The following is a 27,815-nucleotide window of genomic DNA, read 5'->3' as shown; positions in this document are numbered from 1 at the left end:
ACTCTGAGCATTCCCCTGGAATGTCCAGCCCCTGTGCCACTAGACCAGGGGTGGGCAAACTTTTTCGGCTGAGGGACACATCTGGGTGGGGAAATTGTATACAGGGTCGGGGCAGGGGGCTGGAGTGTGGGAGGGAGTGTGGGGTGTGGGAGGGAGTGCGGTGTGCAGGAACGGACTCAGGGCAAGGGATTAGGGCAGAGGAGGGGTGCGGGGTGTATGAGGGGGCTCAGGGAAGGGGGTTGGGGTGCAGGAGGGGTGCGGACTGTGGCGGGGGCTCAGGGCAGGGAGTTGGGGGGCGGAGTGCAGGAGGGGTTCGGACTCTGGGGAGGCAGCGGCGCACACCGGGGCCAGGGCAGGCTCCCTGCATGTCTGCCCTGGCCCCACGTGGCGCCGCTCTGGGAAGCATATGGCACCATGTACCTGCATGGCCCCTGGGTGGGGGGGCACAGGGCTCCGAGTGTTGCCCTTGCCACGCCTCCAGGTACCTCCCCCGAAGCTCCCATTGGCTGCGGTTCCCTGTTCCTGGCCAATGGGAGCTGTGGGGGGCAGTGCCTGGAGGCAAGGGCAATGCACAAAGCCTTCTGCTCTCCCCCCATCCCGGGGCCCTAGGGACGTGGTGCCGGCCGCTTCTGAGAGCGGCGCAGGGCCCATGGCGCCACGGGGGGCAATTCTGCAGGCCGGATCCAAAGCCCTGAGGGGTCGGATCCGGCCCGCAGTTTGCCCGCCCCTGCACTAGACAGTCACAGCATTCACACATCTGCTACTCCCAAAGGAATATTCGCACTAGTTTACCAGTTTCACCTCCGCATCATGGCTCCACTCAACTCACAGCACTTAGATTTGTTTATACTGAAAATAAGTATGAATTTATTTAACAAAGAACAGAGTTTCAAGAAGAAGCAAACAGACTTAGTAGATACAAATGCTTATATATAAAATAAAATCATAATATGCTTTCTCGAGCCTGAACTTAACTAACAAGTCATTCTCCTGTCTCATAAAGGATAGCTTGCCCAAAGTTTCTGTGCCAGGGTTAAACAATCAGACTGGCTATGGTCCTCCATTCATAAGATACGACAGCTGGCAGCCTGTTCCCCTTCCCCCTCCCCTCCCCCCTCCCGCTCTCCCAGATATAGTTCATGATGATCCATTGTTTTATATTTGTAAACAGAGTAACTCTTGCTGCTTGTTTGTTCCTGTAGAGAACCTTCCCCTGTAATATCTTGATTAGCATTTTGTGCACTTGAGTAGTGTTTTGCTCAGGCTGTAAATAGGCGTTCATTGTGAATTATACAATACTCAATTTACATATATCCAGACAGGTGGATAAGCATGTCCTGGCTGAACAAAACTTGTTTATCACATTCTGGTGACCAGTCCCAATTCAGACCCTAACTTTTATTTATATAGATAGATAGATATAGATATATATCTCACACATTTCCCTGCATACATTTCTCAATGATTAGGATGATCAGTGATACAGACTTTCAGTAGAGACCTTACATGACACCCTTTGATAAACTATTCTGTAGACCAAAGGGATCCCTGTAACCCTCTGCACCCCTGTTCCTTCTGCTAATGGGCACCAAGAGGTCCCTTGGTCACAGTTTTATATCAGGTAATTATGAATTTAGACAGGTTTTTAAAAAGTCCTATGACATATCTAATATATTAAGATTAATGCAGAAGATCTGTTCTAATCCACATGTTAAAATACATTTTTCTATTTTACTTTACCCTGATGCATAGAGACTGCTTTGGAAGATGTTAATACAAATTAGTGTGTTCAGAATTGTATGGAACCCATGTCCAAGTGAACATGCATCTGCCTCACGTGAGCCATCACAATTTATGTTCTTGCTGGCATTTTCAGTGGAGACTCCACAGAATGAATGGGTGGGGAGACCAAAATGCCCTTTCACACCTAGAAGTGATCCCCCCAGAATAGGGGTGATGCATATGGGTAGGGCAGTGAGGAGAAGCTGCCATTTCCAGAACCACTCCATATTGTAACATTGCTCCAGTGGAAGCAGTGATATCACAACCTACTGAAATTCATCAGCTAATATATTTGACAATTTTTTTCTGCTATATTATCAGCCATGGTAGAGAGTTACATTAAAATAAATAAAAAGCAAATTGACAACATTACGTTTAAACAGAGTGAAGAGTAAATAGTACACAACTGTTTTTTTTTTAAAAATTATTATTATTATTCCTTTAAATTGTATGGAGGTGGGGCCAGCACAAGTGTGTTTTACTTTGGTTAGTAACTTACTTCTCAGAGTAGTAGGTGTCAAGTAAACAATACAAGCCTTGTTTGTAGTTTGCTTCTAAGTCCTCAGCATACATGCCCTGGGGTACAGATGCCCTCCTTCCAGAGGAAGAGATGTGGAGGATGAGCAGGATTGCCTTTGCTTGCCAAAAGGCACTCCCTGTGCTCAGGGAATGCCTCCACAGCACTTCTTGGCTCAGGGTTTGAGCAGCTAAGGCTGGTACTTGAGCCCATGTCTCTTTAAAGGTATGGTAGATCAGTGGTTGTCAACCAGTGGTACGCATACCCTTGGGGGTACACAGAGGTCTCCTAGGGAGTACATCTAGATATTTGCCTAGTTTTACAACAGGCTACATAAAAAGCACTAGCAAAGTCAGTACAAACTAAAATTTCATACAATGACCTGTTTGCACACCTCTATATACTATACCCTGAAATATAATCATGTTTATATTCCATTTGATTTATTTTATAATAATATGGTAAAAATGAGAAAGTAAACAATTTTTCAGAAATACTGTGCTGTGACACATTTAATTTTTGTCTGATTTTATAAGCAAATAGGTTTTAAGTGAGGTTTTTAACTGAGGTGTAACTAGTGGGTAGGCAGGACAAATCACACTCCTGAAAGGGGAACATTTGTCTGGAAAGGTTGAGAACCACTGTGATAGAGTATTAGGCCACAGGATGAATAAAGCTGGTTGGTAATTTTTTGACAAAACAGAGTTTTTTGGTCAGAAATGCCAATTTCTCAAAATCAAAATTTTTGGTGAGAAAGGGTCAGTTTCGATAAAACTTTCTATTCAAAACAAAAGAGAGACTTCCACCCACCCCAAAATAGCCAATAGCTTGGTGGTTAGGGTTAGTAGTGCTCTAGCCACGAGGCTATTGGCTGTTCGGGACTGGGTCTCGCTCCCCTGTTAGAGCTGTTCCACTTTGTGTAAATAAATGTTCATTGGAGTGGGAACATGAACCTAGTGAGTGCTCTAACTACAGTAACTCCTCGCTTAACATTGTAGTTATGTTCCTGAAAAATGCTACTTTAAGCAAAATGATGTTAAGCAAATCCAATTTCCCCATAAGAATTAATGTAAATAGTGGGGTTTAGGTTCCAGGGAAATTTTTTCACCAGGCAGAAGACTATGTTATATAATATACAGTATAAGTTTGAAACAAACAATTTGATACTGTACACAGCAATAATGATTGTGAAGTTTGGTTGAGGTGGTGAAGTCAGAGGGTGGAAGAGGGTCGGATATTTCCTGGGAAATGCCTTACTGCTAAATGATGACCTAGCACTTGGCTGAGCCCTCAAGGGTTAACACATTGTTGTTAATGTAGCCTCACACTCTACAAGGCAGCACAAATGGAGGGAGGGGAGACAGCATGGCAGAGAGAGACAGAGACACACACCGTGTGTGTGAGAGAGAGACACGCATTTCCCCTTTAAGTACGCTGACCCCACTCTAAGTACATTCCCTTTTAAAGTAAATCAGCAAGTTGAGACAGCAGTGCTGCCAGCAAGCTCCCTCTGTCCTGAGCCCTGTCGTGTTCCCCCCGCTCTGTGGAGATGTGGTAAAGTAGTGGGGGGCAACAGCAGGGGGAGAGGGGACAGCTGAACTGTGGGCAATTGATAGCCTGCTGGGTGGCTGCCACACAGGGAACTTAGGGGAGCGGGGAGCTGATAGGGGGGCTGCTGGTCCACCCAGGTTCCAAGCCCCCACCAGCTAGCTGCAACAGGCTGCTCTTCCTGGAAGCAGTGGAAAAAGCAGGCAGCTGCCAAACAAGGCTATAAGGGAGCATTGCACAATTTTAAACGAGCATGTTCCCTAATTGATCAGCAACAAACCTACATTAACTGGGACGACTTTAAGTGAGGAGTTACTGTACTGGGCTATAGAGTCGGTCTCTCTCTGTCCCAGTGAATATATAATTATTTGTGCCCTAGCCACTAAGCTATTGGCTATTCTGGGATGGTGTGCACACTCTCTCTGGCTTTTCATGAAAAACGTTGAAAGGTGTTCATTTTGTTCCAAGAAGAGTAGACAAATTTTTGAAATTTCAAAAATTTTTGTGGGATAGGAAAACTTTCCCCTCCAGTTCTATGGATGACTTAATTTTTTAATGATTCTTTCAAACCAACAATTGAAGTTTAGGGGAGGTATTCGTAACTTGTAATTCATGCAAGTGGAAGGTGCATAGCTAATGTCTTTTCCAAGGTTTGTTTAATTTAATGTTAAGGGGATTCAGTAGGTTTTGCTATACATTATTAAAATGAAAGTCCAGGAGCTGCCATGGTGGGGTTGGATAGGAGCGGAGAGGGCAGGGTGGATTACGTTGTTTGTTGACTGTAGGCTGTTTTGTTGTTTCACTTGGGGCCCCAAGAAGGGGAAGAAACAAGGCCTCAGACGGAGGGTTGAGCACTGGCCCACAAGAAAGACACACCCGACAATGCCTGCTGGGGTGGGGTTAATTGGAGTTATGCACTCCTCATACAGCTCTACCATGGACAGATTTGTGACAGGTACATGAACTGCCTGGAGAATAGTGCTCAGCTAAGTTCCCTGTAAGCCGCACGGCCGCGCAGCAGCCTATTTAGCGCCATGCAGGCGCTCCAGGACCCCGGTCAGGGAAGGGGTGCACCTCCCCCGGCCCCCAACCTGCCATGGCTGGGGTGCCCCTCCTGGGCCTACTCCGGCCCCAACTCTGCTGTGGCTACGGCGCCTGGACCTGCTGGGGTGGCGCAGCCAGAGCGGCCCCAGCCATGGCCAGAGCGGCGTGGCCCCAGCCATGGCCGGGGTATAGTGGCCCGGCCCCAGGTGCAAGCGGAGCGGCGCGGCCCTCCCCCAGCCCGGACCTGCTGGGGCTGGGGTGCCTGTCCTGCAGCTCCAGCCCCAGAGCTGCCGCTGCGGGGAGAGGCGCCTCTCCCCCCGAGCCCAGGTGCTGCTGTGGGGAGAGAGGGCTTGGGGGAAGAGGTGCTTTCAGCAATTCAGATTGGGTCAAAATTCATGGGGCAATCAGGATGCTGCATTAGCGTCCCCATGTATTACTGCCTCCTCATGGCTTTCAGTTGTCAAAGTCAGATTCAGGGCTCACATATCTGGGTGCATTGGAAGTGACTTACAGCTACCATTACTCCCGTTCCAGATTTGAACTTGACTCACAGTGCGCTCCTTCAGTATTCCAAGGGACTAATGCAAGCTGTAAGTCACTTCCATTCACAGGTTCGAGTCGCCTGGCCCACGGAACCCACCTCCGACGCTTGCCACAACCTCAAGCCAGGTGATTGGATCTATGTACGGCGCCATCATCGAAAGCATGCCTTGGAGCCCCGGTGGAAGGGTCCTCATCAGGTACTGCTTACTACACAGACGGCTGTTAAACTATCTGTCATCGCAGCGTGGATACATGCTTCACAGTGTAAGAAGGCACCATCCCCAGAGAACCAATCATCAGCTCAGGACAACGCAGAGTCAATTTTGACTCCAGAAGAAGATGTAGAGGAACAGTCTGCAATACCTTACAATCTACGCTCTCGTAAGCGTTGCCAGAAGCAGACGCTGTTCCTCAGCTGCTGGTATCTTATGGTCTGGGGAGACCACGATGACGATTTTTTTATCCAGCAGCAGGTGTGGATAGCTCAGACCCTTAATATTTCTAATTGCTGGGTCTGCAGCCACATCCCAGCCCACTCTCAAACTGGTGTTCCTGTCCTGGCTATCCCACTCAAGTCCCCAGACCTCACTGGAGGGCCTCGTCCGTTTAACAAAATATGGAACAGCAATGACACTTGGGAAGCGGTGGGAATAAATGCATCTAAATGGATAAGTGTGGTGGAGGGAAAAGGTCATTGGTGTTGGGTGTGTAATGGGACAGAGCTGGATCTGGGGAAAAGCCGTTGCCTTTAGCATATTGTGGCCAATGGTGTATGGGATTATTCAAACAAAACTAAAAAGTGGCGGGCCGGGTATGGAGATATGAATTCAAACAGAGAAATCAATCTCATGTTCCCCCTACAGTCATGCAAATAACACCACTCCTCGTAAGGAGAATTACCCTGTACCCTTTGGGGGATACTCCTCCTCCTTTGCAAACACCTATATGACAAATAGGTGCAACCGACCCTTCCCGGCCTTAATAGGCCATCACTGGGTGTGTGGGACCAGAGCTTATACCTCACTACCAGCTAATTGGTCAGGAATCTGTTATCCCGCCTGACTCTTCCCACAATTCAGAGTGCTAGGAACTTTCCCTCGAGAACGCCTGTGCAATTTCAGGCGAAAAAGAAGGGACTTAACAGATGCCCAATGGTATGTAAATAACATAAGCCCCTTAACCTGGGAAGAGGCCATTGGTGGTTCCTTAATACCATTAGGGGGAGTAATACACCATGCAAAAAGGCTCCTAAGGTTACAAGCAGTAGTTGAAATAATGGCAAATGAAACCGGAGAAAGTTTAAGAGCCCTGGCCAAAGAAACAGGGGCAATTCGACAGATGGCCCTCCAAAACCGTCAGGCATTGGACATAGTGCTGGCGGCAAAAGGAGGGACTTGTGCTCTCATTGGAAAAGACTGCTGTGTATATATACCAGACAACACCAATGAGGTAATAGATCGTGCTTCCCCAGATCGTGCTTCCCCACAAAGAGCCAAGTTCTAAGTAACTTGTGGCTACTTAACCTTTTCAATTTCTCTGGCATAGGAAACTGGTTGTTTCAGGGAGCCCTAACTCTCCTGTTTGGAATCCTAATAATTTTTGTATGTTTTCAGTTACTTTCCTGTCGTATCCAAACTTGTGTCCAGCATGCTACACAGATAGCTGTCCCAAACCAGAGTGCTAATTTGATGATTTTAAATATCACTGATGAACAAAGAGATAAAGAACGATTGATATGTGGAACCCAGTCATTGTTGGTCATTGCGTAGCTTGACCAAAAGGAGGGATTGTGAAAGTAGAATGAATTATATTGAAATTATAATTCATTCAAGAAATGCTACTTGAAGGGTTTGTTGAAATATAGTTGTCAGGAAGAGAAACATTAAGGAGTGTGAGACAATGGGTCCTCAAACTAATTAACTTAGAGCTCCTACTGAGCTAGGAGATTGGTAAACGTTAGTATGCAAATAAGATATGTATGTATATTTGTCAGTTTCTGCTTCCTTTTGTCTCTTATGTTAAATTGGCTTTGGCTTAGCTGTATAAATAAGTTACCTTGAGCCTCAGAGAGGGGCTCACATCTGGGTGCATTGGCAAAGCGCTTTGCTAATAAACAGAGTGGTCTGACAAATTATGTGAGTCCTGAATCTGACTTTGACACAGTGCAGCCTGTTAGGACTGCATGCAAACACACACACTAATACAGACTGGCCAAGAATTCGACAGCCACCTCCGCCCATCCCTGGCACATTTCTGGACTGCATACGAACCTCCAGCTATATTTTAGACAAATGTTTTCATCACACATGGGCTACATTTAGCTTAAATGGACTACTTTTGTAAGTGGACTACATTCCACCTCCCTCCCCCTCATACGGTTCACTGTTTACATGAGCCTTGTTAAACCATTGGGGAGGGGTGGAGTGGCACAGTAACAGGGAAGGCTGTATAAGGTACATATTTTTAATATCCCTCCACATTATAGTAAGAATGTGTGAGCTTCTATTAAAACTTTTTTTAAATGCTTGTTCCACTGTTTGTACTTCCTGGTGTCCATTTTATATTCCAAAGCAGGGGGTTCCTAAGCCACTGGCATGCAATCTGCCATTAGCCACAGCCATCTGTGGCTGGTAGTAATTTTTGCATTGGTTCATAATCCAGAAATCCCTCCCATTACTATATTAATAAAAACACACATGGAGCTAGAAACCTACCAGGCTCTGGGGCAACTTCTGCCTCTTCTGTTTCTGTTGCCAGTTCCATGGCGGGCTGCTTCTCTGGGGGGACATCAAAAAGCTCCTCTGAGTAAAGACCCAGGATGTGCTGCAGCTGCTCCAGCATCAAAGCCTCCTTTGGGACTGGTTTCAGTAACAGAGTCATTTTGGTAGCATCATCTGGTCCTATACTGGATTCAGGGGTGAGAAGGTCGCCATCCTGGCTGACCAGGCTGTTGTGAAGCTCTGGTGGCTCTGTGTTGTATGATGGCAAGTTCCCAGATGGTTCTCATCTCTGGCTTTCTGATAGTCGGTCTTGAGCCACTTCCTGCACTGGGCATGTGTCTGGTAAATCCCCAGTGCTACCAGCTTCTTCACTATTTCCTGGGACACGTGGTCATTCCTGGAACTCTTGCTAAAATTTAACTTTTTGCTCACCTTGCACCAGAGATTCACCAAAATCTGGCTGTGCTCCTGTGATCAGGAAGCAGCGCAACTGGCAAAAGACTTCTGGTTGGTGGCCATTGCAAACAAGGAGAAGGTTCAATGTGTCAGCAGCTCAGCGATCAGAATAAAATGGAAGGGTTAAACACTGAGCTACTGTACTTGAACAAAGAGAGTTGCTTCCATTTCCTGGGCATCAACTGGCTATAGAGAGGATAAAAAACACTGGCCCATGGAATTGTGTGACAGCATTGAGAGACTCTCAGGTCTGAAGTCTGGGGGACCCAGGCCCAAGCTCTATCCCAATGCAGAAGATGGAGTTTGGGCCTGAGCCCCCATGGGGCCGGACTTAAACCTTCCACCCACTGCAGGGTCCTGGGGGCCTGTACCCAGGCCTGACTCAGACAGAATTGTGTGTAGATGGAAGTGGGGTTTAGGTTTGAGCCTGAGTCTAAACCTGGGCTTACATTTCAGTGTAGACATACCCACAGGGAACCTTAATTTTAGTATTTCCTGACTTCTGAGTATTTGAATGTTCTTGCAACTTGGATGTTCTTCTAAGGTAGTGTGTGGTTTTTTGATGTAATAGTCTATAAATACATCTTGTGCTGCATTTGCTCACTTTATAAATGGAAGATTCCCTAATGCATGGGACATTAAAATGACTTCATTTTCTGCTTAGCAATTGGCAGATTTAAAAGGTTTTTTTTTGTCATAATAAGATAGTATTTAATTATTATGGCTATTGGAATACAGCCAGCAGGAGACTTGCGTTTGGAGAAGCATCAGAGAGCTTACGTTTCACATTCAGAAGAGTATGAAGAAAAAGACAAGGAGTTCCTTCCAGTAGATCCTTATCCACATAAATGAAGGCACTTGAAAAGTTGTAGTACAGCAGATGATATTAAGATCCAAAAATTTTAATTAGAGGGTTAGAAACAGTGTTGGTTTGTACACTGGTTGTGAACTCATAATGCTGGAGACTGTTTCAAAGACTAGATGCAGGGTATGTGTTTTTCAACCACATTTTTTCTTTAAAAGTACCACACACCCCACACGCTGAGCTGTTTCTCTGGTTTCTGTTGGGGCCATTAAAAATATGGAGGTTAAATGTATATAGTCCATAAATTTAGAGGTTCATCCATCTAGTACAATGAAGACTCCTTAAATTCTTAGCTGGCTACTGCACAAAGTGTACTTATCCGTAACTAGGTATTCAGTGGGAAGGGTTTCACGATATGTAACAGAAGTGACATATAAGCAATGTTCAAGTGGAAAGAAAAGATTATAGGGGATTCTTAATGCCCAGAGTCAGTCTGATCTAGAAAGCAAAAGCCCAATAAAACAGCAGTGAGCACTGCAGAACTAGACAAATGCTCTCTTTCCTTCTTCCTTTCTCACTCTTTTGCATTTTGCTACTTTTAACTTGCAATTTAATTTGGTGAGAAAGTAAAAAATATGTTTTTAATTCAGAAAGGCTGGTATTCTTCTTTTCCTGGGGAAAAAATACTCATGTTCAGTTTCTGTTTATTGGACTACAGGTGAATGGGTCTCAGTTTAATCTAGCTGCATGCTTATATGACATTCAGCACTGTATTACCTGAATAGTGCAAGTTTCCTCATCAGTTTGTCTGCTACTCACTCTATTTCATTAGTCTGTGTAGGGTTATTTTCTTCATTCAACAATCATATAATTAAATAGTCCACAAAAGTGAATGTATTTAAAGTCATTTTATTTCTTGAACCAGCTTAATGTGATATATTTGTTTTATTGGGCTCCATATCTATTTAAAATCCACAATATTCAACATTTTAAGATATCTGCCTTACTGTGTATGAAAATAACTCTTCTATAATTTATGTTTTGTTTTATATTAACTCCACATAAAATTTTAACTGTTAAGGTAGAAAACTTGCACAATGGTTAACTCCATTCACAAAAACATAATATAAATTTCGATAAGGCACAGAAATACCTTAAGTACAAAATACTTTCAGGCATAAATATATACTACTATCATGCTTTTGTTGTATGTTTCACAATAATAAATGGAGATTTAAGATTTCTGTGTTTGTCTTGATTGTTGAAAATTAATTTTAGAACCTCTAGATTTTTATAGTATAATCCTTAACAAGCAATTTATTTTCATTTTAGTTATAGTCACCATTAACTGATCATGGTAATGACTGATGTTTCTTTTTTCAGTGCCCCATGTGTGCAGTATAACTGAGCATGGTTGTGATCACTTCTGTATTAACACTCCTGGCTCCTACATGTGCAAATGTAAACAGGGATACATTCTGAACGCTGACCAGAAGACTTGCAGCAGTAAGTTATCTTTTCTAACTTCTTTATTGTTTTCTCATTCCCATGCAAACACATGCAAACTCTCACATCTTCAGTGAGGGGAAAAAAGAGGACTCAAGTGAGCATAAAACCATTGGAGGTCTCCAAAACAAATTAGATGGGACAAAGTTTTGCCTCTTTTTTTGGTAAATGGAAAAGCCCTTCCAAAGCCTGTCAGCTTTAAGTTGATTTTTAAAAACTGTAGCATTATACTGTAACAAAGTGAAATGGTATTTATATTTGTTGGTGTATGACAGCCAGAGGGTCTTGGAAAGAACCAAGACAGGAACACGAGCATTTCCATACCAGCTCTAACCAACAGTCTATCTCATCAGGTATCCTGTCTCAGGTCTTAGTACCAGATAGTATCGGAAAGTGCAATAAACCCCTCGGGACAATTATGAAATAACTTGAGGGGAAGGTTCTTCCTAACCCCTATCTAAATCATGAGGTTTTATATCCTTTCAATAAACTGTTTAATTCTTCTTATCTAACATAATTGTGGATGTTCTTGTTATTCACATAAATGGCTAATATATTTTTTAAATCTAAGCAATTGGCTTCCATGATGCTGTATAATAATGAGTTCCACTGGTTAATTATGCTTTGTATAAACAGTATTTCTTTTTATCAGTTTTACATTTGTTGCCTTTCGATTTAATTGAATATCAAATTGTTCTTATATTATGTGAGAGGGTAAATTGGGGGTGCCTAATTTACCTTCTCTGCACCATCTATCCATTTTAAATATCTCTATCATGTTGTTTATTATGTGTGGTACCACCCACTATGTGCGAGGCACATTTTCACTCTTAAACATCTCCATATTAAATGAAACAGTCCCAGTCACTTTCACAGTCATATAGAAGTCTGTCAATGCCTCTAATCATTTTGTTGCCCAACTCTGATGCCCTTCTATATCTGCTATCTATCTTCTGAGAGAGGGGGATCAGAACTGACTACAGTACTCCAGGTGAGGGTACCAATTATTTAAAGATAATGTTATATTATTTTGACCCATTCTTTGTTCACCCTATCATTTTGTTTGCTTTTTTGACTACCCTTTCACAATGAGATTTCATCTGTGGGGTCTCCCCTTCACTTTAACAAAACTTTAAGAATAATACTTTTTACTTCTACAGCTTTTTCCATCCAAGACTCTCAAATTAGTTTGCAAATATAATGAACTAAACTTCACAATACACCCATGTACGCTTTGTATTACTTCCCCTGCACTCTCATGTTACACATGGGGAAATTGAAACTTATAAGTTACTTGTTCAAGCTCATCCAGCGTATAGCTATTGAATCCAGATCTCCTGACTCCTATTCTTGTGCTTATCCCATTCTTCCTTTTGATGAACATCAATTCCAAAATGTAGTTTAAATTACTCTGTTCTCCCAGTTTCCCTGTCTCAAAAAAGAAGATTAGAAAACGAAGTCTTCTGAGACTTGCTAATTTTTTGTCACAATCACATCAGATAAATTATCCATTCTCTCACTCCTTCCACAGCTCTTCATTTTCACTGAACAAATGTATTTTTGAAGAAATATTCCCTCTCCCCCGGCTTTCTAGAATAGATCATAGTTCCTGAAAACTGTTAAAAATTCAGCATTTTTATTTTATTTTCTCTCACTTTCACACTGTTATCCCCCTCTCAAAAAATTGAACCTGATAACTCAATTTAATTGCTATTCATTTTTGGTTAAGATCCTTTCTTTATTAGCTCTTGCTGTTTTCTGTTATGTTACACACTTATGTATCACCAGAATCTCAACTGGAATTGCAGATTCTGGGCTCTATGGGTATGTCTGTACAGCATTTTGGAGCGAGCCTCCTAGCCCTGGTCAACAGAAACTGGGCGAGCAGGGCTTGCCCTAGCATTCTAAAAATAGCTGTGTAGACAGCCCTTTGAAGTTGCAGTGTGAGCCTTCCTTGGCCAAGTCTGTTGACCCAGGTTGGAGGCTCATTCCAGAATGCTGTGTAGACACATATCCTACTCTGCTTTCAATCTTTAGTGGGACTTCAAAATTGTCAGTTGGAGTGGTGTGTGCGAATCACTATAGGGGCCATCGCACTTCAGCCTTTAATGTGATAGCATTTCCACTGCTGTTTCTGCAATAGCATTCTTTAGAGCCTGATTTTTCCTCATCCTGTTCTTCCTTTCTCTAGCTGTGATTCAAAATATGCAAGATTAAATTTTACATTATTCTCCCATACTTTGTCTTCAATATGTGTTTTCTTGTTTTTTCCATATTTGCTTGCTTGCATGCATGCATTCATTCATTCGTCCATCCATCCATTCATTCGTCCATCCATCCGTCAATCAGATGACTTGGTTCCGGTTAGCTAAACTCAAAAGTGAAATGAATTATGTCGTCTGCTCTCAGGATACTCCCTACTGGACATATTTTTACATTGTCAAACAGTTTGAGGCAAACAGCACTGTACGTCCTGGAGAGATCAAATATGGAAAGAGATGTGTTGTACATCAGGCATTAAGTGCATTGGTAGAGTTGTGTGTTATACAGACCCTGACCTAGCTATTGCTGTTGGCCTCTGATTTTCACAAGCACACACAGACAAAAACACATTCCCTACATGACCTCTGTGCAAGATAAACCTCTGTCATGTTTACATTTAGGGCAATTAATTATCAACATGAACCAGATGTATTTATCCAAGTTTATAAGTTTAGTTTTCCATTCTTTCCTAAATAGTTTCCTTATTTAGGCCTGGGCTACACTGGAGGGGTGCGTTTCGAACTAAGATATGCAACTTCCACTATGCTATTTGCGTAGCTGAAGTCAAAGTATCTTAGTTCGAGTTACCTGGCTGTCCTCATGGCGGTGAGTTGACTGCGGTAGCTCCCTCGTCGACTCTGCTTACTTCTCCTCCCGAGGTGGAGTACAGGCGTTGATTCGGAGATTGATTTATCATGTCTAGACGAGACGCGTTAAATTGATCCCCGATAGATCCCCGAGATGGCAGGTAGTGAAGACGTACCCTTAGATATTTTAACACCTTTCTTTAAATTAACAAATGGGAAGTAGTGAATAGTTATGTTTGGAGAAGAGGATACAAAGAGCAACTGGCGTACATCAGAAGAAGTGATCGTTTGTTTTCTTTATTGTGTGCCATTCTGCTGTTAAGAGCCCTTAAATTAATTGCAGTCAGCAAGGTTTTACTGACTTTAATGCAGACTGGAAAAGGTGGTAGTTTCCCTGTATGTATGTATGGTTGTCTTTTTAACTCCTGTATTTGATACATTTCATCATGAAACTGTTAAATTAACATACAGTTTTCACAGAATAATTTCCCATTAGAAAGAAGGACCTCTCTCCTGCATGTAGATCTTAAATGATCAATTTAAGCAAAAATAGCCAGCCATTTCTCAGAGGACTTGTTTGCATGGCAAGTTACCATGGACACTGTACAAGGCAGTGAAATTCTGGAGTGCGGCTTGGCATATTGCACTTTCAAATAGTTGTACATCAAGCCTCACTCTGAGATTTTACTCCACTGTAGCAGGGTCCATACAGGATATTACTGTGCAGAAAGCTGGTGTGCTGTAGATTCACACCTGGGCTTGCCACTCAGTGACTTGCCATATAGACAAACCCAGAGGATTAGGGAAAAATGCATTCTTTTGCCCATATGAAAAATTCTTACAATTATTTTGTTGACTAGAGTCTGTATAGAGGATGAGAGCGTACTACTGCTACCATTTACTTGGTTAGTTCAAGTGCCAGAGGTCTGTTCTGAAGATCGAAAGGTTCCAAGCCTGCTGATTTGAACCATGTGGGAGTCAATATTCTTCTATGTGATAGAATTTCTGTTTTTTTTAAATCTAGAAAATTGTACATAACAACTACATTAAAAGAATGTTCTGTTTGCAAATTCAAGCCCTCAGAAGTAAGAAAATGCCAGTATTACGGTTTCCTGTGCAATGATTTCAATTTGCAAAATGGGAAAACAATACCACATTCCTCACAGGGATGCTGTGAAGATAAATTGATTAACGTTTGTCAAGCACTCAAATATTATAATGATGAGTGCTGTAGAAAAGCCCATGAGGAAATAATTACTCTGTCTTCAGAGTAAGGTTTGGATAGTTTGCAGTAAATAAGGCATTGGGACCGCATGCTGAACAATGAGGATAAAATGAAATATTGAATAGCTAGTTGTTCAGTGAGTAGCATGCTTCCCGTGCACTGAATGAGGAGGGATCTTGTGGAAAGAGAGTTTATGATCATGTAATTAAAGACTGTCTCACAGCGAAGCTTGGAAGAACTAACTTTTTATCGGTAAATGTTGATAAATGTCTATTTCACCGTACACACACAAACAGACGGAAAAATATTTCCATTGATGATAACTGAAACTTACAGATAGGCAAAGTAAGAAAAATGCTGCTTGAGACCTTATTAGAGCTTGATTTAAGGCTGTTTACTTTGTATATTTTGACATGAGATGTTAACAGTTTGTGTTTTAATAGTTAAAAAGCTTTAACTTTTAAAATCTCAACATATACTGTCATTAAATAAATATTGTCTGACCCCCCAAAAAAAAAAAACTTTGTGCAACTGTGAACATTTAAATACATAAAAATAATTTTTAAAAATGCTTAAAAATAAACATCAATATTATCTGTTGAAATTATGCAAAAATAAAAATTGTTTCTGCCAGCCTACTCAGAATGCATATACACAAGGGGTCTGAATTATGGTTCCACATACATTTTTAATTCTGGCACTTCCTAACTTTTGAGTGCTTGATTCTGCAAGTTTAACAGTCTTGTAATGTAGTTTTTATATAAGATCACTTAAACTCTGGCCTCCTGGAATTACGTTTTCATGTAACATAAAGCATTGCATTTCTCTTCTTAAACTGAATACAAACACATTCTGAAGTGCTAAGTAGAATGTTTATTGTAATAAATGCAGAAAGTGTTAGAAGAAATCATTCTTTACAATATTGAATTTCTGCTTTGTCAATATTAATGAGTTTTATAAAGCTGATGATGAAGTACAATTTAATGTAAGAGATTACCCCAGCAAATCCAAGGCATCAGGGTTCTGAGTCACAATGCTGCACTCCAAGTTATTCAGAACCTCATGGCAATAGTGGGGATAAAACCCTATATGTCATCCTGCTACAGAAGCTCAGATCACTTCAATGAAGGATAGCCACTGTCACCAGTATAATGTCTAGGACAGTCATTGGACTGTTCTGATTGCTGAGCACATTTACAAGTTAATTAGAATACAAACTATTGGCTTCTTTACTCAGGAAAACTTTATCTAAAACAAACAGGAGTTTTGCCTGAGTAAGGAATACAGGACTGAGCTCTGTAAACAAATTCTCAAAGAAACTTAAATCCATGGATTAGTGCATGAGGATGGAGGTGTCTTGTAAAACAGCACAAGCTTTAAAGAATACATGGTGTGTTCGTGTGTATTTAGGAGGAATATAGTGGGATCACTGTGGTACATCAACCCTTTTCAGATACAGTACTTGGTACCATGCCTAGTGTACCACAACTCAAAGGCAAGCATAAATGGTGCATAAGCTGCTGGACCCTATGGGCTCCAGCTCCTGGTGGGTTCATTGCAATGCATGGCTCAGACAAAAATATGATTGACAAGGGGTGGCAGAACAGGTCACAAATACGCTAGGTATGATAGCTTTAACAGTTGCAATGAAACGACAAGAGTAGTCCCTATCTTGGCTCCTAGGGCACATCCAAAAGAAGATATGGGTTCACCTGGCCCACTGGTGCCCCTCTTAGTCCACTCCTCCCCTTTGACTAGAGGTAATTATGTATCCTGCATGTCTCCCAGTCAGGGTGCAGTCCTGGGGTAGGTCTCATTGGGGACACCTCTGCGTTGTTCCTCTATGCTGATGCAGCAGCTCGTGCACTGCCTCCAACAGTACACTGTTCCCCCTGTGCTTGGGTGGTGTCCAACTCTGGGGCAGCTGTAACGTTCCATGCGCCAGCTCTCATAACCCAGCTGCCTTCAAATGATGCACTGCACCTGTCACACCTAACCCACTCTTGAGCAACAGTCCTCCCAAATGCCACGAACCTTTTCCTTTGTTCTGCTGTCCTATGACTGCTCAGCACATTCATCGCAGCTACAGCATTTGTAATATTGAGACCATCCATATAAACTTGTCTGCGACAAGAATTCTGCTGCCCTGTTTACAAAAGCAGCAGTAGAAGGTAAAATACTTCGTAAAGCTTAAAGGAAATCAAGAGAGTAGAAAATATCTTCCTGCATGTCAGCAGCTAACAATAAAGTGATGGCTGTTCAGAAATTCTCAGGATTTCTCTCGCATGATGTGAAAAGTCATAGCTCACTGTGTGACAGAACTGTACCTTGTTAGTTCATAAAATCACTGACTACTGTCTATGTTGTTTTTACATTTTGTTGAAATATGTTGCAGAATGAGGGAAAGCTGTAGTCTGAGCAGGGGTCTAAAGCAAGAACTCATTCTCTCCATGTCTTCAGACAAATCACCTAACCTCAATGCCTCACCTTCCTCATCTGAATCATATATTGAATCAACAGTATTTGCACCTTTTTTTCCCTTAATGTTTCACAGATATTTGCGCAAGCAAATATTGGTCCTATGACTGTTTGAGGGATGTGAATTTTGGCCCACTAACCAAGATTTGTTTAATCAAGAAGTAAAATGTTTTAGAACTAAACTGAATTTTGAGAGAGCAGAAGTAGTTTATAAGTGTTATCTAATCAGGGAACAGAAAAACAAAACAAAAAGGAAAAAAGCCCATGATTTTCATGACCAATCACATAACTTGAATAGTGAATTCTGACTATTTACTAATCAAGTCAATACCTGCTATAAATAGTTGGAGAGCAATCCTTAGAGCGGGATTTATTTCCATTAATTATTTGTCAAACAATTTTGAAAAACTAACAGGTCTGTAATAACAGTGACACTTCACAGACAGAAACATATACCAAATTAATTGTTCATGAAAAATAATTTAACCAGCATGGGCTCCAAAGGGTGTTCTAAGGATTAATTAGTTAATATTTCTCTTTTTTCTCCTCTTTGTTAACAGCTATGCAGGAGGGTGAAGGTTAAGGTGGATATATTTATGGGCGGTTCTATGGTTATATTTATTTTGTGATTTTTAATTTATGAGATAGATGCCCAGAGGTTAGGCACCTTTTGTTGTATTTTATACATTTCAAGAAATAATAAATATTTGTAACATGCTTTGAAGATTAAAAGTGCTACTGGTACATAAGTGCTAAGTATTATTATCTGTTTACTCAGGGACCTAATACATTTGTAAATACGTAAATAGCATTAAATTGGCTGTAACTGAAAGGTTTGGGAGCTTTCCATTGGACAATCTTGACATTCTGCATTAAACACTGCAATGATGTAACTGCATTGTGCTTGGATTATGCCTCTCTCTCTCTCGCTCTCTCTGTATATTACAATGGGTAGCCTGTAAGATAAAGATATATCTATCTATCTTACAGGCTACCCATTGTGTTGTTATTTTGCGGAGAAGCCAACTGTTATTTCACAGAATAATATTTTCAAAACAGTATCCTAAACTTTGAAAAGCATGAATGTTTCTGGTTTAACTTTCTATTTCTGGAAAATAACTGTTTTAACAAACAATGTTCATATTGCATTCATTTCACATTGTACTTGTTTATTTAAATTACTCCCTCACATTGTTCTTGAGCTATATATAGATCATCATGTTCATATAGCAAATGTACTAAATTAAGCAGTGTAGCTGATCTACATTTTTCTATTGAAATGTTAACGTAAAAACAAACAGAGCCTTTTTTCAAAATAAGTAATTTTTGTGAGATTTTTTTATTTTAGAAATTTTCTGTGTTTTTTCTGACAAAATTGAAAAACAAAAAATATGGGTCTTTTTCTTAGTTTTTGGTTTTTCTCTTTATTGGTTTCCTTTTTCCTTTACCTTGCCCCCCTTTTGCCAGTGGCAAAAGGGAAAAGGAAAAAAGTTAGAGGAGGGGGAAGGAAAAATGTAAAACCCAAAAATGAAAAAAATGAATAAATGAAACATTGATTAAGTTCAGACACCTGCAGAACTTATTTCTATTTTTTTCCCCAAAACCCTAAACAAACAAAAAAATCCAAACTTTTATTTTTCGTCCAGTCCACTAGGGCATGATCCTGCCCCATTCAAGTAAATGGACTTTTGCTATTGACTTCAGTGGGTGTAGGATCAGGCCCTTAAGCAGTATGTGTTCACTCTTGAGAGCATAAATTTTTCAAACCTTGTCCTGGAAACGTGCTCCTCCTTAGAATGTGTCATTCTCTGATAAGTTATTCATATCTTCCTGAACAGCATTTTCAATATATAAGCCTATGCAATATAGAAGGTGAAGAAGTCTCATATTCATGTGATGGTTTTTTGCAGCCCAGGACCTGTGTGCTGTGAAGAAACATGCCTGTGAACAGATCTGTGTGAACACACCTGGGTCCCATGTATGTCAGTGTTATGATGGCTATGAGCTCGATGAAGATGGAAAGAAGTGTATCCGTAAGTATTATCTTAGAAATTCCCATTGGCACACAAGCCAAAGAGGTGGGAGACAAGATTCAGTTTTGGGGGGCTGGTTTTTGGAGGGGAGAGAGTTTGACACAAACCACCTGATTAATTTTGTTCCGATCTCATTGACTTCTGTGACTAAATTTTGCAGTCAGGATAAGTTAAATAGTGTGAAAGATTTCTACTTTTTCAGTACAAATAAATGTACAGTACAGCCACAAGCCTTGATAGGAAACTCTCCTTTCTCACACAGATTTTAAGCACAATATACTGCATTTTTGTTAGGGTTTTTTTTTTTTTCAATGAACTCTGAAATAACAAAAAGGTGAAAAATTGCCCCAACTAATTTCACACAGGGTTATGCTGGCATTTTGAAATCAACCTGATTTTCTATTCAGAATCCATGTGGGTTATCAGCAATGCATTGCATGGTACTATTTAAACTGGTAGCACAAAAAAACCCCAAAAGCATAGACACTACTCTCAGAATGCTAGTAATACTACTCTAGGGTTGCTACCTCTTCAGGTAGGAATCAGATCCTGGGAAAATCTGGGAGAGGGTGGACATTCCTTGAAACATCTGTTTCCATGCCAGGGTATGCGGAGGAGGTTTTCCACATCTGTTTCCAAGGGGTGGCACTAAAAGATCACTATGTAGTGATTTGTTGTGTGAGAATCAAGTTATGGGTGGATTTTGGGTGAGGCACTGGGGGCATTGCCCCCCCCCCAAACTTCAAGCCTCAGGGAGGCAGTAGTCTGCTATATAAAGAGTTCTGCAGAGGAGACAGGAGACTGCTCGGAGCTTATGCCCTTGAGGCAGGCAGGGAGTCAGAATTTTGTTTATAAACAGAGTGATGAACAGGTGATTAAGATAAGAAAGGGCTGTTAGGATGTTTCCTAAAGTTAAATATCTGTTCCAAGCTCAGTGAACTGCAAAAAGTAAGTAGCCTAAATGTCTAGAGTAACAAGCCTAGATGTCAAGAGTCACAAGAAGGGTTTCTTCAGGTATGTTGACAACAAGAAGAAAGCCAAGGAAAGTGTGGGCCCCTTCATGAATGAGGGAGGCAACCTAGTGACAGAGGATGTGGAAAAAGCTAATGTACTCAATGCTTTTTTTGCCTCTGTCTTCACTAACAAGGTCAGCTTCCAGACTGCTGTGCTGGGCATCACAACATGGGGAATAGATGGCCAGCCCTCTGTGGAGAAAGGGGTGGTTAGGGACTATTTAGAAAAGCTGGACGTGCACAAGTCCATGGGGCCGGACGAGTTGCATCCGAGAGTGCTAAAGGAATTGGCGGCTGTGATTGCAGAGCCATTGGCCATGATCTTTGAAAACTCGTGGTGAACGGGGGAAGTCCCAGATGACTGGAAAAAGGCTAATGTAGTGGCAATCTTTAAAAAAGGGAAGAAGGAGGATCCTGGGAACTACAGGCCAGTCAGCCTCACTTCAGTCCCCGGAAAAATCATGGAGCAGGTCCTCAAGGAATCAATCCTGAAGCACTTACATGAGAGGAAAGTGATCAGGAACAGTCAGCATGGATTCACCAAGGGAAGGTCATGCCTGACTAATCTAATCGCCTTCTATGATGAGATTACTGGTTCTGTGGATGAAGGGAAAGCAGTGGATGTATTGTTTCTTGACTTTAGCAAAGCTTTTGACATGGTCTCCCACAGTATTCTTGTCAGCAAGTTAAAGAAGTATGGGCTGCATGAATGCACTATAAGGTGGGTAGAAAGTTGGCTAGATTGTCGGGCTCAACGGGTAGTGATCAATGGCTCCACGTCTAGTTGGCAGCCGGTGTCAAGTGGAGTGCCCCAGGGGTCGGTCCTGGGGCCGGTTTTGTTCAGTATCTTCATAAATTATCTGGAGGATGGTGTGGATTGCACTCTCAGCAAATTTGCGGATGATACTAAACTGGGAGGAGTGGTAGATACGCTGGAGGGCAGGGATAGGATACAGAAGGACTAGACAAATTGGAGGATTGCGCCAAAAGAAATCTGTTGAGGTTCAATAAGGATAAGTGCAGAGTCCTGCACTTAGGACGGAAGAACCCAATGCACAGCTACAGACTAGGGACCGAATGGCTACGCAGCAGTTCTGCGGAAAAGGACCTAGGGGTGACAGTGGACGAGAAGCTGGATATGAGTCAGCAGTGTGCCCTTGTTGCCAAGAAGGCCAATGGCATTTTGGGATGTATAAGTAGGGGCATAGCGAGCAGATCGAGGGACGTGATCGTCCCCCTCTATTCGACATTGGTGAGGCCTCATCTGGAGTACTGTGTCCAGTTTTGGGCCCCAAACTACAAGAAGGATGTGGATAAATTGGAGAGAGTCCAGCGAAGGGCAACAAAAATGATTAGGAGTCTGGAACACATGACTTATGAGGAGAGGCTGAGAGAACTGGGATTGTTTAGTCTGCAGAAGAGAAGAAAGAGGGGGGATTTGATAGCTGCTTTCAACTACCTGAGAGGTGGTTCCAGAGAGGATGGTTCTAGACTATTCTCAGTGGTAGAAGAGGACAGGACAAGGAGTAATGGTCGCAAGTTGCAGTGGGGAAGGTTTAGGTTGGATATTAGGAAAAACTTTTTCACTAGGAGGGTGGTGAAACACTGGAATGCGTTACCTAGGGAGGTGGTAGAATCTCCTTCCTTAGAAGTTTTTAAGGTCAGGCTTGACAAAGCCCTGGCTGGGGTGATTTAATTGGGGATTGGCCCTGCTTTGAGCAGGGGGTTGGACTAGATGACCTCCTGAGGTCCCTTCCAACTCTGATATTCTATGATTCTAAATGATAGAAAGTAATTGTAGATACAGGAATCGGGACGAGCGATGCAGGAAGTGCAGCTATGCCAATGAGATGCTACCCCACATCCTGTGTAGCTGCAAGCCCCATTCCAGAGCTTGGCAGCTGCATCATAATGCCATCCAGAATCGCCTAGTCAGAGCCATCCTGCCACCCGTAGGGAAGGTGGCCGTGAACTCTGCCATCCTCGGAACCGACAGCAAACTGCAACTGGACATCGTCATCGCCAACGAGGACCAGAAGATCATGATGGTGAACATCACAGTGCCCTTTGAGAATAGGATCCTGGCCTTCCGTGATGCCCGAGCTCGAAAGGTGGAGAAATATGCCCCTCTGGCCGAAACCTTGAGAGCTAAGGGTTACCAGGTTCAGACACACGCACTGATCATCAGAGCCTAAGGTGCATGGTACTACAGTAATGAGAGAATGTTGAGAGAATGTGGAATCGGTCAGCGCTATGCTTAGCTGATGCGGCAACTCATGGTGTCAGATGCCATCAGGTGGTCGAGGGACATCTACATAGAGCACATCACCAAACATCGGCAATATCAGGTGAGATGAGCTGGAGTGCCGATGAGAAGCAAAATTGAAAAGTAACTGAAATATTTCCCTGTTGGATTGTATTTTCTAAATGGACAACCTACCCTAAATTCTCAATTACTGACGGACAGTTTTCACTCATTGCTATATTTGCTTTCCACAACCAACTCTGTATAACTTTTCATGAGTGATGTACCTGAATACTTGAATGCTAATATTTAAACTGTATTCTTAAATTTATTCACGTAAATTTGGGTTATTGCTGATTATGCACTTTATGGATCTTATGACTTTAAAAACAAACTTGTATTTGTGGATAATCTAAACACTATACCCAGATGTACAGCCACTCTTTTCTTAACCTGTGTAGTATATAATTTTTTAACATTAGCTTTAATAATTTTTTAAATTTTCTACAGTTGTTTCAATTGTATTCAAGAGGTAGTAACAAAGTTATTAATGTCTTTCTTTGAGAAGATAACTGATTTTTTAGACAAAAGAAATGCAGTAGATCTAATCTATCTGGATGTCAGTAAGGCATTTGATATAGTTCCACATGAGAAATTATTAGTGAAACTGGAGAAGATGGGGATTAATATGAGAACTGAAAGTTAGATAAGGAACTGATTAAAGGGGAGACTGCAACAGGTCATACTGAATGGTGAACTGTCAGGCTGGAGGGAGGTTACTAGTGGAGTTCCGCAGGGATCAGTCTTGGGAGCAACCTTATTTAACATTTTTATTACTGATGTTAGGAAAAAAAGTGTGTGTGTGCTAATAAAATTTGCAGATGACACAAAGTTGGGAGGTATTTCCAATAAGGAGGAGGACTGGAATACCATACAAGAAGATCTGGATGACCTTGTAAACTGGTGTAATAGAAATGGGGTGAAATTTAATAGTGCAAAATGCAAGGTCATGCATGTAGGGACTAACAACAATAATTTTTGCTATAAGCTGGGGACTTGTCATTTGGAAGTGACAGAGGAGAAGAAAGACCTGGGTGTATTTGTTGATCACAGGGTGAGTATGAGCTATCAATGTGATGCGGCTGTGAAGAAGACTAATACAGTCCTGGGGTGCATCAGGTGAGATATTTCCAGTAGAGACAGGGAGGTGTTAGTACCATTATACGAGGCACTAGTGAGACCTCATCTAGAATACTGCATGCAGTTCTGGTCTCCTATGTTTAAGAAAGATTAATTCAAACTGGAACAGGTGCAAAAAAGGGCTAGTAGGAGGATCTGAGGAATTGAAAACCTACCTTATGAAAGGAGACTCAAAGAGCTTGGCTTGTTTAGTCTAACCAAAAGAAGGCTGAGGGGAGAAAGGATTGCTCTCTGTAAATACATCAGAGGGATAAATACCAGGGAGAGAGAGGCGTTATAAATACCAGGGAGAGAGAGGAAGTTAAGCATCAACGTAATCATGTGCCAGCAATGCCCCTCTGCTATGTACATCGGCCAAACTGGGACAGTCCCTACGTAAAAGGATAAATGGACACAAATCAGATATTAGGAATGGCAATATACAAAAACCTGTAGGAGAACACTTCAACCTCCGTGGACACACACTAGCAGATTTAAAGGTAGCCATCCTGCAGCAAAAAATCTTCAGGACCAGACTTCAAAGAGAAACTGCTGAGCTTCAGTTCATTTGCAAATTTTACACCATCAGCTCAGGATTAAACAAAGACTGTGACTGGCTAGCCAGCTACAAAAGCAGTTTCTCCTCCCTTGGTGTTCACACCTCAGCTGCTAGAAGAGGGCCTCATCCTCCCTGATTGAACCAACCTCGTTATCCCTAGCCTGATTCTTGCTTGCATATTTATACCTGCCTATGGAAATTTCCATTATATGCATCCGACGAAGTGGGTATTCACCTATGAAAGCTCATGCTCCAGTAGTCTGTTAGTCTATAAGGTGCCACAGGACTCTTTGCCGCTTTTGCAGTCTTTAAACCATGATTAGAGGACTTCAGTAACTCAGTCAGAGTTTAGGGGTCTATTACAGGAGTGAGTAGGTGAGGTTCTGTGGCCTGCAAGGTGCAGGTCAGACTAGATGATCATGATGGTCACTTCTGACTTTAGTAAGTGTATCTGAGTAAGAATATACATTACAATTTTAAACCTAACTAGTGTCCCTTAAGTGACTTTCCATAAGATGTTAGAACACGTTAATATTAGAGCTGAGTAGGTCTAATATTTAATTTTCTTGCTTGATATAGGAATTAGATACAGTGCTGCTGTCAGATAATTTCTAAGTTATTATCTGCAAAAAAAAAAAAACCCTAGAGTTTTCAGTTATGTAGCTCCTGGAATCATGGTGAAATTTGACCCCTGCAAAAAAACCCAATCTGAAATGGTGCCCCTGTGGGCAGGCACAGAGTTTTCCCTCCCCCCACCCCCCCAGTGGTGGATGAATGATTTTGCCACCCCTAGGCCCTGAAATAATTGCCCCCCCAGCAGCTCCCGGCCCCCCCCCCCCCCGCCGCAGCTCACCTCTGCTCCGACTCTGCCTCCTCCCCTGAGCGTGCCGCCGGGTCCTGCTTCTCCCCGCTCCCTGCCGTTGCTTGTGTTCAAAACAGCTTTGCAAAGGAGGGGGGAAGAGAGGGGAATGCGGCTCGCTCAGGAGAGGAGGCGGGGGCAGGGACGGGATTTGGGGAAGGGGACCACTAAGGGCAGGGAGGGGGTGGGGAATGGGGGCAGGGGCCGAGGGCGTGAACCGGCGTCTGGGGAAGCAGCCTCTGGCTGCTATATATAAATTTGCTGGCTTAGGCGTTAATACGCCGCTGCCCCCACCATGCACGTGTCCCTGTTGGCCTGACTGGAGCCGCCCCCAAAATATAGAAGTCAAGCTGCGCCTATGAATTAAGTTTGTCTGTAGAATGGGTTGGTTAAGCTTAGTTCCCTTAAAGGAACTGGGCATTCTGTGCCTCTAATTCGTACCGTTGGCAGTAAAGAAACAAACATAGGCCCAGGGTACTGCAAGATGAAAGCAAGAGAATGAAAATTCAGGAAAACAAATATTAAATACAAAACATAATCTTGTCCTTAAAACTTTGTAAATAACTCATTCTTCACTTCTTCCATACTTATACCACAGTATGTTTTAGGGTAATCTAGCTCTTTAGGCTATTTCCCTTCTCACAAACCTTCCTTCCTGGTCTTATATTTCAGGAGAATGTCCTGTTCTGGTATCTTCTGTCGAAGAACTAATAAGTGCTAGTTCTTTGCCTTTTGCTTTCGGGCCTTGGTTCACGAAAGCACTTAAACACATGCTCCAAGTTAAGCATATGCTTAAGTCCCATTGAAATTAATGGGACTTAAGCAGATACTTCAAGTTAAGCATGCGCCTAAATGCTTTCCTGAATTGGAGCCTAGGCCCCTACACACAGTCCCAGCACAGTTCTTCTCAAGTTGTAAGAAATAACAAGTTCCCAAAGCTGTACCTTCTTTCCAGCTAAATTCTTGTCATTTTAAAGCCCCATAACACAATGTAATCTGCATCTTGACAGCCCACTTAAGTAAATTCTTAGAATGCCCTAGGAAGCAGGATAATATTAGTTCAATATGTAAAATAGGTAATTGCCCATACCATGGGGCATTTTTCATGCCATTTCCCATTTTGTTTTTTATGAGAGCTATGGTTGTATGTGCCTTTTGCAGATGAATCAACTGTGTGCTTAGTCCTTTGAAATGTTTCAATTACTCTTGGTCTCATGATTTAAATATGGGAATGCTTACTTGCCTGAGCATTTTTCTTAGCTCATTGTTTTGTTTTGTTTTCCTGGATTTGAAACTTTTTTAAGATATAAAGCATATGAGTTTCATTCTCACCCATAAGCAGATGCGGATCAGATCCATGTCTGGCTTTTTAGAGGACATGCATCTGCTTGTTTCACAATGTTTCAAAATGCTGCAGAATGTTTTCATGCTACATAACTGATGCTTTTCCATAGGTCCTAGGACTCAAGTACCATTTTATGTTCTTGTCCTCTGAAGTTGGATTCTTTCTAGCTGGCTTCCTGTATTCAACAGGCCATAGAATTTCACCCAGTTACCCCGGTGTTGAGCCCAATAACTTGTCTGACTGAAGCATATCCTCCAGAACGGCCCCCAGTCTTGATGTGAAGACATCAAGAGATATAGAATCTACCACTTCCCTTTGTGGTTTGTTCCAGTGATAAATCACGCTCACTATTACAAATTTATGCCTTATTTCTAACTTGAATTTGTCTGGCTTCAGCTTCCAGCCATTTGTTCCTATTATGTCTTTCTCTGCTGGATTAAAAAGCCCTTTAGTACCCAGTATTTTCTGCCCAAGGAATTTATATGAGATAGTTAAGTCACCTCTTAATCTTCTTTTTGATAAACTAACCTGATTGAGCTCTCTAAGTCTCTCCATGTAAGGCATTTTGTTTCCAGCCCTGGTATCTTTTTTGTGGCTCTTCTTTTCACTTCTCCAGTTTTTCAACATCTTTTTAAAAATGTGATCACCTGAACTGGATGCAGTATTCCAGTATCAGTATCACTAATGCTGAATACAGAGGACTAGTGGGGCTTATGGATATATATCTATTTAAGCACATAAAAGATTCAATTTAAGTTTCTTTGAATCAGAAAGGTGGTTACATTAACTAACCTATATAAACCCCTATTATTATTATGACTGTGGTCCTCATCCTCCCTCACTATTTCCTCTATTGTTTGTTACATCTACTTGTAGCATCTTGTCTTAAATTGGATTATAAATTCTACAAGGCAAGGACTGTGTCATCCTTTGTATTTTTATAGTAACTAGCACAATGGGGCCTCAATCCTTATTGGGACCCTCGGGCACTACTGCAATACAAATATAAATAAACGCACTTGCTTCACTGGAAATTGTTTATAGGTTCTATTCTGATGCAGCTCCTATTCTTTCTTTAATACACAAAAAGTACATGTTTTTCTTATTAA

The 27,815-nt window shown here is 42.0% G+C and overlaps 1 protein-coding gene across 2 annotated transcripts in view; it reads left to right on the top strand.

Annotated features, from left to right (window-relative positions):
- MATN2 (matrilin 2) overlaps window positions 1–27,815 on the top strand; it is a 132,370-nt gene that overhangs the window by 45,763 nt on the left and 58,792 nt on the right. For both annotated transcript variants that reach the window (XM_084620298.1, XM_084620299.1), the window contains 2 exons: window positions 10,799–10,921; window positions 19,384–19,506. In XM_084620298.1, the coding sequence (XP_084476424.1) occupies window positions 10,799–10,921; window positions 19,384–19,506 (246 nt within the window). The remainder of the gene's footprint in view (window positions 1–10,798; window positions 10,922–19,383; window positions 19,507–27,815) is intronic.

This window comes from Lepidochelys olivacea, assembly GCF_965140295.1.
Source record: "Lepidochelys olivacea isolate rLepOli2 genome assembly, chromosome: 2".
In the NCBI taxonomy this organism is placed as follows: Eukaryota; Metazoa; Chordata; order Testudines; family Cheloniidae; genus Lepidochelys; species Lepidochelys olivacea.
This window is presented reverse-complemented; position numbering and strand designations above follow the sequence as displayed.